This window comes from Symphalangus syndactylus, chromosome 8, assembly GCF_028878055.3.
Source record: "Symphalangus syndactylus isolate Jambi chromosome 8, NHGRI_mSymSyn1-v2.1_pri, whole genome shotgun sequence".
Classification (NCBI taxonomy): domain Eukaryota; kingdom Metazoa; phylum Chordata; class Mammalia; order Primates; family Hylobatidae; genus Symphalangus; species Symphalangus syndactylus.
The window spans coordinates 134,494,637-134,508,486 of record NC_072430.2 but is presented as its reverse complement, the minus strand read 5'-3'; the positions used below and the strand labels follow the sequence as shown (position 1 = coordinate 134,508,486).

Genomic DNA, 13,850 nt, shown 5'->3' with positions numbered 1-13,850 from the left:
TAGATCATGCTAAAATATAGTAATAATAAGTGGGGTCCAAAAATTTAATCTTATAATCTGCAGGGTAGCATTGTCTTGTGCAGGCAGCCAGCTCAGGTAGGAGAAGGGATGAGGGGAATTGGTGCCACCTGGTGGCAGTTTTCTACTCTAGCTTAAATATGAATTTTGGCAGTTTCAAGACTTGTGGCAGACTGAACTTCTGGCACAGTGGGTATTATTTTAGGAAACTAAAATAATGCTGAGTTTAACTGGTACCCATGTTATTTGACCAGTCTTAGGAGATTGGGCTTGGAGAGTTCTGGGGACTCTTCCACTTCCCTGATTCTGCAGTTGCTTTTGTCTGCCATTTTCCTTTCCAGCCTTGCTCTCTCCTTTACTTCCTTCCCAGCCCCATTCCTACCCACTCACTGCTGCAGTAACATAAGTTATTGCAGGCTTTAACTATAATGTAGGCATGGTGCCTGAGACACCATAGATACTCAGTAAATTATAGAGGGTGATACAGTTCAGACAATTGCAGTATTTCTTTACCTTTAAAAATGTTTTCCTTTCTCCTTTATTTATTTTTTTTTTTTTTAAAGAGACACAGCACGGGGTCTTGCTCTGTTTCTCAGGCTAACCTCGAACTCCCGGCTCAAGTGATCCTCCCTCCCTTGGCCTCTGAAGTAGCTGGGACTACAGGCATGTGCTAGCATGCCCAGCTCAAATGCAGTATTTCTGAGCCATTTTAATTTAAGGAGTTGGAATTGATTATAGAGTCTAACAGTTGATTATGCCAAAGAAAGAGAAAATAACTTTTTTCTTAAAATATTTTTATGTGGTTTTAAATAGTTTTAAGTGGTTCCATATTACAGCATGGTTGCAAATGAAAAATTCATGTTAATTTTTTTAAATGGAAATTGTTAATTACATTTTTCATCCTTTGGAAGTTCATTTTTCCTGATTGTCAAGCACATTTGAGCACATCATTAAGTATATTCCATAGAAATATCAGGTGTTGGAAACTTTCCATATTTTTTTCAGATTTTTACAGTTTTATTTGGGCCACAGACCAACTAAACCACAACATTTTTCAGCCTTTCCATCTTATTTAGCTTTGTTATTCCAAAAATTTATTGCTACTACAAACTATTTCTACTGTTAGAACAGGCTACAGGTGTTTAATTTTGCAAATGATTCTAATTCAGAATAAATTACTCACACTACTCACTAGATTTGTATATAGGTTTAAAAAAACCCACTAAAATGTTTATAAATGCATTTATTTAGTGTGTTATTACCATTGTCACACTACGAAATTACTTTAGGTAGTATATTAGAGGCAGATGAGTATCTTGACAACATGAACACTAAGTGTCATGTATATTTTACTCATGGCCATTTTGGTTAGGGAAAAAGTATGATATGTGGATTTAACATTCTTTTTCAGGTTGGTGATTACCCATTTATTTTTATTTTGCTCCTTTGTGTTGCATATTTGTTTTATGTACTTACATACTACTATTTAAAGTTGAACACATAGAAAATTGATCAGTCATCTTATTTGGTTTTATGTTTCATAATTCAGTATAGTTAAACAGCTAGTTATGTTCTGAATAGTCATTTGCTGTGTCTGTACACCTCTAGAACATGACTGGCACAGAATTGGCATTAAATAATCACTAAACAAGAACATACCTTGTTATGACGGTATTTTTTTTTATTTTTTTGAGACAGAGTCTCGCTATCTCCCAGGCTGGAGTGCAGTGGCACAATCTCGGCTCACTGCAAGCTCCGCCTCCCGGGTTCATGCCATTCTCCTGCCTCAGCCTCCTGAGTAGCTGAGACTATAGGCGCCCGCCATCATGCCTGGCTAATTTTTGTATTTTTAGTAGAGACGGGGTTTCACTGTGTTAGCCAGAATGGTCTCAATCTCCTGTCCTCATGATCTGCCCGCCTCAACCTCCCAAAGTGCTGGGATTACAGGCGTGAGTCACCGTGCCTGGCCTGACAATATTTTGTTACTCAGTGTTTCTGCCATTTTAGTTTGCTTTTTCAGTGAGTGAAGATATAAAACAGTGGTAATTGCTAAACTTATCTCATATTTTCCCATGGACAGTCGATTAAGTGATGTTCTAAAGAGAAAACGACTGCCAAAACGAGGGCCAAGAAGGCCAAAGTACTCACCTCCAAGAGATGATGACAAAGTAGACAATCAAGGTAACCCCTTTGATGACACTATGGGGAGGTAAAGGGGAGGGTGGTAGCAGGTGCAGAAATGTACTTTATTACAACTGCCAGTAGCTCTTGAAGTGTGCCTAAGTTTCCTGTGGACTAAGTGTTCTTAGTTCTTTTAGTTAATTAATCTGTTAAGACTGTGAATCTTAAAAATCAGTTGTTTTTCATCACTTAAACTAAAATGACTTAACTGTAGTTCTTTTTTCTTTTCATAGCTAAAAGCCCCACCACTACTCAGTCACCTAAATCTTCTTTCCTGGCAAGCTTGAATCCAAAAACATGGGGAAGGTTAAGTACACAGTCCAACAGCAACAACATTGAGCCAGCACGGACTGCGGGAGGTAGTGGCCTTGCCAGGGCTGCCTCAAAGGATACCATCTCCAATAATAGGTGAAGTGGGGGGAATTTTATGTTGCTTCTATTCCCGTATCAGAAAAACTTAACATTATTTCAGCCAGTATGTTTATTGTGTGGAGATGATACATAGACACAGCACTTTAATTTGTTCTTAGAAGCATAGTTCAAGAATTAGGTAGGTTCTCAGTTTATGAACCGTGCATCTGGCTTTGTCCTAAGTTCCAGTCATGTGCTTTGAAACTCCTTCCAGCATACCTAGCTGAAAGTCTCATATGTTCAAAACCAAGTTGTGTTCCTTGGGGAACCTCTTCCTCAGTTTTGTTCCAGACAAGGAAAAGCTGACATTTTCTGTCCACACTCTTCACATCTTTTATGATAAAATTTCTCTACCCATTACAATGGAACTTCAGGATTTTAGGGGAGAGCCTTTTTTTTTTTTTTTAAAGTCCTTAGGACTTGTTTTATTTTTGGGTTCTGCATGTAGCATACCAACATGATTACTTCCCTCTGCAGACAAGAAATTTTAAAAGACCAAATGTCATTGAGAAAATAAACATGCTCTCTTTGGTTTTGTTGGTTGTTTTTCTGAATTTCAGTGTATAAAAATAATTAAGTGAATGAATTTCTGAAGCCATCAGCATTTGTAATTTAAGCAGCCGGGTCTTGTTTGCCATAGCTTATTACATCCTTAATAGGTGCATGTTTCTGGTCTGTAAATCTTTACTTCAGCTCTCCAGGAAACACAAGTTAAGGATAATGCAGATATGTATGTACTTTAGAAAGTAAAGGGAACACTTAGGAAAGTGTTATATTGCAGGGTTCCAAAAAATCATTACACTTTGTTTACGATTCATGTAATGACCTGCAGTGTATTTTAAGTTTTTAAACAATTCTCCAGGTGGTACATCATAGCCCATTTTCAAAGTGAAAGTTAATTTGGTTATGGAATCTGGATTTATTAGTCTGTAAGCATAGACCAGGACGGATTTTAAATGTAGCAGCTGTTTGCCTTGATCAGAAGTTATATTCTTCCTACATACACTGGGACTTTAATATCTCCTTTTTGTTTCTTGTAGAGAAAAAATTAAAGGTTGGATTAAGGAGCAGGCACATAAGTTTGTAGAACGTTATTTCAGTTCTGAGAATATGGATGGAAGCAACCCTGCATTGAATGTCCTTCAGAGACTTTGTGCTGCAACCGAACAACTCAACCTCCAGGTGCTGTGTCCAGTGCATTTTGCTGGTCTTTTTCAATCTCTTCCCAGCATCTCCTGCTACTCTTTTCCTTCATGACTCTCTAGCTTCCTGTGGATTTAGCTATCCTACATCGACTTTTGCCTTATATACACCCTTGGTGCTGGCATTTCTTTTACTTAATCCCTTGACTATCAGGATTCATCAGTCTGTATTAAACGTACTAGAAACCTCATCTTTGACTTTCTTTCCTTCACATCTCATCATTCTTGACAAATGAAGAAACTTCAGAAATGTCCTCATAAGCACATCTGTTTTCTAAGTCATCCTCTACTGTAGGTATAGATGATAGGCCTTCCTTAGGCCCTCTCTCCACATGGGGTCTCAGAGTGGCAGGAGAGGCTAGAGGTTTACTAATAAGTATTTTACGTTTCATCTCGTTCTCAGTTTTTGTTTTTATTTTTGTTTGTTTTGTTGTTTTTGATGTACTTTGAGCAGTTTTGGTAGTATGTTTTCCAAGAAATTGTTCATTTTGCTGAGACCTTAAATGTATTAATTTAAAACCGCACCTTGTAATCTTGATTCATCTTTTCATCCTGGTATTATAGCCACTTATTCTTCAGTTTTCTGTTCTCATCCTTTAAAAATACCCTTTTTTAAAGAAAACGACATTGGTTGAATGTGAAGATTTTCTTCTTATGTTATTATGGATACCTGGTTTTCCTCATGAAATATTTAGTGTGTGTGTGTGTGTGTGTGTGTGTGTGTGTGTGTTTAAAATCATAATTTCCAAGGATTTACTAAGACTGTACCACCCCCCTGCCCTCTTTTTTAAGGGCGTTGAGAATATATTCAGTTCCTTTTGAGGATATGTGAGTTGTATATTTTTTTAAGTGCTGTTTAAATCAATATAGAAATACTTTTCCTAACTCTTTCAGGTGGATGGTGGAGCTGAGTGCCTTGTAGAAATCCGTAGCATAGTCTCAGAGTCAGATGTTTCATCATTTGAAATCCAACATAGTGGATTTGTGAAGCAGCTGTTGCTTTATTTGACATCTAAAAGTGAAAAGGATGCTGTGAGCAGAGAGATCAGATTAAAGAGATTTCTTCATGTATTTTTTTCATCTCCAGTAAGTTATCTAATAATGCCTGTGTATCTTTTAAGAATCAGTGTTCACTAATGCATATATTTTCATCTCAGTAATAATTTCCAGCAGGTCTTGGTCAAGACATTGAGGGAAAACTTCTAGGTTTTTACACAGTTGGAATCCTTCAACTTCTATATATCAAAGTAAATAGTGAAACAATGAAATGGGGATTTAACAAAGCCCATGTCACTATTTCTATGGTTGAAGTATCTTGAGTCTTTTTTGCTTGCAAGATGAGCCATTAATAGTAGTCTCTCACCTGTGAACGTATTTTACTTGCAATATTTGTTTTTAAATGTATTGAAGTTTGTATTAGTTCCTTTTAGGGAAACAGACGTCTATAATAAGATAGAGGAGATATATTTTCCTGTTTTGTACATAAAATACAGTTGTAACAGTTCCAATCAAGGGCGCTTAATGACCATATATGTCACCGTTGATAATGTGGATTACAAAGCCAGGAGCCACAGAGTGGCTCCCCTTCCTTCACTCTTAAGTGGGCCAGAGCAAGAGGGTAATCCTTGGATGCTGTTGACAGCATTCTCCTTGTTTTACAGTGGCTTAAAGAGAAGTCATCACTTGGAATGTTTCCCTCTGGATTATCTATGTAATAGGGCTTAGGATAGCTCTCCTATGTATTAACACTATTTCACCATGTGCTTGCTGTGCTCAGAGGCATTTGAGCATTGCTTGTATTTTAACTTGTGGGTCAACCTAAAGCAGAGTTAGTATTTATTGGAGATTCATTAGAAGCGTGACAGTATTATGTATAGTTTTACAACATACTTAAGATTATGTGCAATCTCTTTTCTGAAACCCCTGGAGTTTGGTGGGTTTCAAAGGCCCTACAGTGTATAGTACATTAAAATTCCCAGCAGTTTCTGAATAGCACTCTATATTATATGCATTAAATATTTTTATAGCATAACATGAATATTCTTACTAAAGTCAGATAAATAAAGATTGTAAATAGCCTTATGTCTGTTTGGATCAGATTTTGCCACCAAGTGACTTGTGTTTTCAGAGCCTTTGGATGGTAGGGATTGTGAATACAGGATTGTGGGCTGTACAAAACAATTGTCTTTATTGAAATAATTGACGTGGTAACATCATTCAAACCAAATCTGCCATAAAAGATAAAGATGAATAGACGAATTATTCTCTTTTATAAAGCTGCTTATTAAATCTTCTCTTTGAGGAGAGGTTTGTTTTGAAAAGGCCTTGTTTAACCTGTTTGTTTATTTGTAACTTTAGCTTCCTGGAGAAGAGCCCATTGGAAGAGTGGAACCAGTGGGTAATGCACCTTTGTTGGCATTAGTTCACAAGATGAACAACTGCCTCAGCCAGATGGAACAATTTCCAGTCAAAGTACATGATTTCCCTAGTGGAAATGGGACAGGAGGCAGGTAAGGACCATTGCCTGGCTATACCCTTGCCACTGGAATTTGGTAGTTAATTTCACTGAGGTAAGATGGCAGGAGGTCTGGTAAAATCTTGATCGGCCCAGAAAACATTCAGCTGTAATGATGAAAGAAATTAAGCACTGTAAAGAATGAATCAAGTGCTTTCTTATCTTTAAAATTATACCATGTGCCTTAAACAGGATGCTTTATAAATATATAATCCAGTGATTGTATTCGTAACTTGTAATAGGCTTAGTTTTCTTTAAATTGATACACTTCAGCATACAAAACTTCCTTAAGAACTTTGAGTTTAACTTCAGTAGGGATAAAAATTTTTTTGCAGCTGCGAATAACGTTTACATTTTGAGCAATATGATTTATATATAATATTAGTGGTTATAACTTTGTATTTTGATGGGGTCAAACGTTTGAAGTTTTACTAGTTTAATAAATATATATATATTTTTAATGTAGTTTTAAGGACTCGAGGTGCTACAGGAAAGAATCATTCTATGTTGTGGAATGTTACAAATTTCATGGAATATTTTGACTGGAAGCCTAGAAAATAGGAAATTTGTTTGGTTTTTATTAATTAATTTATTTATTTTGAGACAGAGTCTTACTTTGTTGCCCAAGCCAGATTACACTAGTGTGAACATGGCTCACTGCAGCCTTGACCTCCTGGGCTGAAGAGATCTTTCTGCCTCAGCCTGCCACGTAGCTGGGGCCACAGGCGTGTGCCACCATGTTCCACTAATTTTTTTTATTTTTTGTAGAGATGGGGTCTCACTTTGTTGTCCAGGCTGGTCTCAAACTCTTGGGCCCAAGTGATCCTCCTGCCTTGGCCTCCCAAAGTGCTGGGATTACTGAGCCACCACACTCAGCCTAGTTTGGTTTTTAAATCCACATTTTGATGTTTTAAAAACATTTTAAAAACTTTGTTTGAATTAAAAACAATATGCATTGTTGAGTGATAAAGCAATCACATCATGGACTAGCATTTCTTTTCTGCTTTGAAATTTAATGTAGCTTGTGGTATTCAATTTTGATCGTTATGATTTCCTGGAGGAGTTCATGAAATAAGGGGGCATTTTCATACCTGTGCTTGAGAAAATCATGAAGCTTTTTGTTTGTGTCCAAATTTATATAAAGTATGTTTGCATACGTATATATTCATAAAATGGAATATTATTCTCCACATCCCTATTTGTATGCTTTATGTGCAGGAGGGTCCAATCTTTTGGCTTCCCTGGGCCATATTGGAAGATGAATTGTCTTGGGCTACATAAAATACACCCACACTAAAGTTAGTTGATGAGCTTAAAAAAAAAAAAAAAAAAAACACTCATTGTATTTTAAGAAAGTTCACAAATTTATGTTGGCCTGTATACAAAGCCGTCTGGGCTGCATGTGGCCTGTGGGCCGCAGGTTGGACAAGCTTGCTTTATGGAATCATACAGATAATCATAGTTTAAGTTTGTATCTGACTCCTGCCAGAGCTTTTCTGAAATGAGCAATTAAACATCATGACCAGGTTTCAACTGCAGTAGCTATTAAACCGCTTCATTCAAAACTATTATAGCAAAGTAAATTTTAAAGGTTAGTTTTTAATGTAATTTTGTAGCTGAAATCTTTGAAATCAACAGTTTTTTTTTTGTTTTGTTTTTTGCTTTTTTAAAAATATAATTCAGTAGGAACAGGCAAAATATTGCAGAAGTGAGTGTACTTAAATAGTTCAGGAATTTTTCTTCCAGAAAAATAATTAAATATTCATGGGTGAAGTATTTCTGCTCCCATGGATTTATGATGGGACAGACATCAAATGTTGACTTAAGGTTTTCATATGCACGCATACACATCCGTCTTTTATTTCTTACGTATAAAAATTTTTTCTAAATAACTTGAATTGTTGGCTTTACCATTTACAGAACTGGTAAGTAAATGCTTAGTACTAGTGTGTCTTATGAAAATGCAGTTTGTATTAACTTGCCTTTATTTGAATTAATGTATATTAAATGTGAAAATAATAGACTAACTTTCTTTTCATAAATTATCTTGAGCTTTTCTCTCAACAGAGGATCACAGGCTTTAAAATTTTTCAACACACATCAATTAAAATGCCAGTTACAAAGACATCCAGACTGTGCAAATGTGAAGCAGTGGAAGGGTGGACCTGTCAAGATCGACCCTCTGGCTTTGGTACAAGCCATCGAGAGATACCTTGTAGTTAGAGGTACTTTCCATGTATTTGTTTTGTGTGTTATATATGTATATTTGGGAGAAATTTACATAAAGAGATACATACATTATTTCTCTGTTCAATGTTGTTTCTGTTAAAACCTAGATGGCAGGAACTTATATTCCTGTCTTTTATTTTCTATTTAGTATATAGTCATACATTGAACTTACCAGGGGTTGACTGCTTACTTGAATGATGAGTTAATTTATCTTGGTGAAATGTAGTAGAAATGATGTTTTGTGTTTGGCAATTTTCTTAGACCTTTCTGCTTCATAGATCAGAGTGTAATATATACAGGTTGAACATCCCTAACCTGAAAATCTAAAATGCAAAATGCTCCGGAATCTGAAACTTTGCTTGCTGCTGTGACACCACAAGTGGAAGACTCCACACCTGACAACTTTGCTTTCTGATGGTTCAATGTACATACACTTTGTTTCATGCACAAAATTATTGAAAATACTGTATATAATTACTTTCACACCATGTATAGGATATATAAATGAATTTCGTATTTAGATTTGTATCCCATCCCCAAGGTGTCTCATTATGTACATGCAAATATTCCAAATCTGAAAAAATTTGAAATCTAAAACACTTCTGGGATCAAGCATTTCACATAAGGGATACTCAACCTATATGTGTTTTCTAAGAATATGTTCAACCAGTGTATAAAGGATTTTTTTTTTCCACACCTAAAATTGCTATGAGTTTAAAAGTCTACTTGGGTCTTCAGGGTATGGAAGAGTAAGAGAAGATGATGAAGACAGCGATGATGATGGATCAGATGAGGAAATAGATGAGTCTCTGGTAAGGTACTATATTCCCACCATGTCATAATGTACTATATAAAGTTCAGGGCCTTTGACTTAAATGGCTTTTGCTTTGCTTTATTCAGGCTGCTCAGTTCCTGAATTCAGGAAATGTAAGACACAGGCTGCAGTTTTATATTGGAGAACATTTGCTGCCGTATAACATGACTGTGTATCAGGCAGTACGGCAGTTTAGTATACAGGCTGAAGATGAAAGAGAATCCACAGATGATGAGAGCAATCCTCTAGGCAGAGCTGGTATTTGGACAAAGACTCATACAATATGGCAAGTCTGAAAATTCTTTCTTTTGGTTTTTCATAAACTTTGAAACTGTTCTTGTGTTTTAGAATTCACGTTAACTTAATGGCTGGCTTTCATAAGGATAGGGAGCCCTAAATCACACATTTTAGTTCTGAAAGATGATTTCAAATATTTGATAAGGTGCATATGTATATGTAGCCTCCTCATTCATTCTACTGGAAAACATATATTCATGGACAGTAATCATGGTTTACATCTACTTTTCTAGATTTATTTCAGGTCTTTAAGACAAAAATGTTGCCATAAGATGATGTTCCATTAGGTAATCTGAAGTTGGGCATCTCTGAGTCCTTAAGAGGCATTTGGATGCAGCTTCCTGCATTGTCTGTGAGTGTCTGCTACCTATAGCTTGAAGAGAGCCATTCTTCCCAGAACCACCCTTGGAGTTTCTCAGGCAGCCCCCTCCTGGGAAGGTGGTCTCTAGGTGATCTCTTCTACGAAGTTCTCCAAATTCACACTAGGGAGAGAGAGGGGAATAGATCTCAGAATGGTCTTCTGGTAACGGTGGTGTCTGTGGCTTAGATTTTGGCTTTGTATCAGTTTCAAAATCTACATTTGGTTTATATACTGTCTTGTCATTTTAGGTATAAACCTGTGAGAGAGGATGAAGAAAGTAATAAAGATTGTGTTGGTGGTAAAAGAGGAAGAGCCCAAACAGCTCCAACGAAAACTTCCCCTAGAAATGCAAAAAAGCATGATGAGTTATGGCACGGTAAGATGGTAGATAAAGGGGAAAGTGGATTGCCAACTGGGCAGTCTTCCATTTTCATGATTTTCAAAGAGTGATTTGGATTTAGTAGTAAAATCTTTGAATATAATCGAGAAGTAAGTGAAATTACAAACAGTTTGATCACGTTTAATCCTCAACTTTAATATCTACAAAATGAAAAATTAAGTACGTACAAAATTAAATTGGGAAGGAAAATTGGGAAAAAACTTATTCCCAATTCATTAAGAGTTCAGGTTTTTATGAAGGTTGAAACAAATTTCATTGGTAGAACACGTTCACTAAAGAAGAGACTGAAGGTAGTGATCATTGGCCAATTGGCCCCTAATTTTTTATTGTCATCCATGACAGTAGTATAATTATAGTAATTATAAAAAGTGATGCCAGGTAATATAATGACCACCGAATATAACTGTCACTTTCTAATAGACTTATTTTCCTCTGTAATACTTCCTTCCTGTCTACAGTTTTCCTCTCTTCCCCCACCTCTTCCCTTTAAAAATACGATACTAACAATGCCTTAGACAATATTATTGTTCCATGGAGGACCCCCCCAACCCCGCCAACCCTTCTCCCTGCCGCCACTGCAGTAATTTTCTCACACTAGTTTCCCTGGTCCACAGAAAAGGGCCCTGTAGCACTTTTTTTTTTCACAAAACTAAGTTTGTTCAATATAAAAGGCTCTTAGTTTTGAGATTGTTATGTTTTTGGTGTTAAAAATGCCATTTTCTTTTATGAAATGATGGTGGTATGATTTTTTATTATTTTGCGTGCTATAAGTAAATGGCAACTGTTTCAATCCCTCAGATTTATTTTTTTGGTGCCTTTACTTAATGCAGTCTAATAACAAAGGATTTGCAGACCCTACTTGAAAACCCTCACAATCTGTTCAGTCCTAAGCCTTGGGTTAAATAACCAAGTCTCTTTTACCAGATTTTTAATTTTGAGGTATTCGTCTAGTTATAAACTGGATATGAAAAATCTGGGAAATTTCTATAACAGTGAACTTAAATTTAAACAGTTTGTTTTTATTCCTCCAGCCATTTTACTGTTTGCCATTGTTTCTGGTATAAAGGAGAAATGTGGAGGAGTCAGCTTTCCTCCATTATAGTGTTTGTGTATGGGAGGGGAAAGTGAAATTTTTATAAGCCAAGGCACTTTATATATAAGATAAAATGGGAAGATTGTGAAACTTATCAATACCCTACTAATAGGATTCCAAGCGTTGACTATTAACAACTTCTGTTAGTCTTTTAGCAATGATAGGACCTTGGCTGCACTGGCTTAGCCATTCTAACTTTGATCAAAACTTACTTTGATCTTTTGTCCTTTAGATGGAGTGTGCCCATCAGTATCAAATCCTTTAGAAGTTTACCTCATTCCCACACCACCTGAAAATATAACATTTGAAGACCCGTCATTAGATGTGATCCTTCTTTTAAGAGTTTTACATGCTATCAGTCGATACTGGTATTACTTGTATGATGTGAGTAATGTTGCCTACTTGTGAAATTTTTATGGTCTGTGATTGATAAATTTCCTGTTGCACTAGAAATGGAAACTGATTCAGCTAAATGCAGGGATCCTAGCCCAGTAAAGTACAATGTACTCATCAGTGGAAACTTCTCCCCCACTTTTTTTTCCTCCTCGCCCACAGTCTTAGATTAATTCTCTTGGCAGATTTGTAAAATTTTCTCTAGCAATAAATTTGTGAAATTAAGCTACAATATGAAACTTGAACATGGATTTATTATAGTTAAAATTCTTTAGGTACACATAACCGGAAGTTTATATATCAAGTAGAAGTTGGGTGAAAGTTGCATGCTGCCTTTGAAATTTATATAGCATAGAGAAGAGTAAAGGAATTGGCCCTGTATGAAACATTAGCTGCAACCTCACTGAATGATTGAGCCAGCAGCAGTGGCTTGGGGGGGGTGCGCAGCAGTGGCAGCGGGTACGTGTGAGGGCTTAACAGTGTATTGTGGGAATTGTTGTTTTAGTGGGGACACAGTAATGAGAGGCTGTGTGTTGTATGTTGGAAACCAGCACGTGAATTCAGGGTACTTTGCATGGATTTGGGGATAATGGAAGAGATTGTGAATATAATCCTAATGTTTTACTACATGTAGACTTTTTTTTTTTTAAAACATTTTACAGAATGCAATGTGCAAGGAAATTATTCCAACTAGTGAATTTATTAACAGTAAGTTAACAGCAAAAGCAAATAGGCAACTTCAAGATCCTTTAGTAATCATGACAGGAAACATCCCAACATGGCTTACTGAGCTAGGAAAAACCTGGTAAGACAATCACTTCTGTAATGGTGGCCTTGGAAATGTTACTGGGTTGGTCTTGATGTATTTTATTACAGAAACATTGTCTTTACTGGACCTAGTCAAATGTTTATTAATACTGTTGATCACAACTTGCTTAATTGTGTGGCTTTAGCATGTAAACAGACTAGGCAAGTTTGGGGGCTGGATCTTATTGGTAGTATGTGTCTATGTATGAAATAGGAAAGTCACATAGCAGTTTGGCTGAGGATAGTCAAAATTATCTGCTATCATAAAATTGGATTCCAAAGGTGTAGTTGCTTGATTCTCTGAGCCTGCTTGGGTCAGGGACTCTAGAACTGCAGTGATAAATGTAAGCCACTGGCCATATACATTTAAATCGGCTGTCCCCAACTCTTTTTGGCACCAGGGACCAGTTTCATGGAAGACAATTTTTCCACAGACATGGACTGGGAGATAGGGCTGGTTTCAGGATGATTCAAGTGCCTCATGAAGGTGGTGGTCATATTTTAAAAATGAGCTTTCATTAGTCATGTTATACTTCCTTCAGGTAGATTAAAGATGATCTGTCAACTTAAGTGTAGGATTTAAAAAATAAAATATCAGATTCTGCATTGAAAGGCTACTTAATGCTCTATTACTTGATCACTTAGAAATTTCATATAAGAAGTATGAAAATTCTTAAAAATTAATTGACCTGGCTGGATGTGATGGCTCACATCCATAATCCCAGCACTTTGGGAGGCCAAGACAAGTGGATCGCCTGAGGTCAGGAGTTCAAGACCACCCTGGCCAACATGGTGAAACCCCGTCTCTACTAAAAATACAAAATTTAGCTGGTTGTGGTGTCAGGAGCCTGTAATCCCAGCTACTTGGGAGGCTGAGGCAGGAGAATTGCAAGAGCCCGGGAGGCGGAGGTTGCAGTGAGCCTACATCACACCACTGCACTCCAGCCTGGGCGACGGAAGCAAGACTCCATCTCAAAATAAATAAATAAATAAATTGACCTAAACAATTTTTACTGATTTTATTTACAATTTTCTATATCATATCAAAAGTTGTTTCTAATATAAGTTTGGATTTTTTTTTTTTAGTAATTTCTGATTCTCATCCAGATAATAAACTTACATTGCATCT

At 36.5% G+C, this 13,850-nt stretch overlaps 1 protein-coding gene across 50 annotated transcripts in view; it reads left to right on the top strand.

The window, feature by feature from the left end:
• Positions 1-13,850, top strand: part of TRIP12 (thyroid hormone receptor interactor 12) — a 150,587-nt gene that overhangs the window by 115,732 nt on the left and 21,005 nt on the right. For 36 of the 50 annotated variants that reach the window (XM_055290874.2, XM_063645159.1, XM_055290877.2 and 33 more), the window contains 11 exons: positions 2,099-2,199; positions 2,433-2,607; positions 3,651-3,792; positions 4,707-4,898; positions 6,171-6,322; positions 8,380-8,552; positions 9,295-9,368; positions 9,457-9,656; positions 10,277-10,404; positions 11,754-11,905; positions 12,577-12,719. In XM_055290874.2, the coding sequence (XP_055146849.1) occupies positions 2,099-2,199; positions 2,433-2,607; positions 3,651-3,792; positions 4,707-4,898; positions 6,171-6,322; positions 8,380-8,552; positions 9,295-9,368; positions 9,457-9,656; positions 10,277-10,404; positions 11,754-11,905; positions 12,577-12,719 (1,632 nt within the window). The remainder of the gene's footprint in view (positions 1-2,098; positions 2,200-2,432; positions 2,608-3,650; positions 3,793-4,706; positions 4,899-6,170; positions 6,323-8,379; positions 8,553-9,294; positions 9,369-9,456; positions 9,657-10,276; positions 10,405-11,753; positions 11,906-12,576; positions 12,720-13,850) is intronic. The other 14 variants (XM_063645166.1, XM_063645153.1, XM_055290897.2 and 11 more) reach the window with 1 other exon arrangement.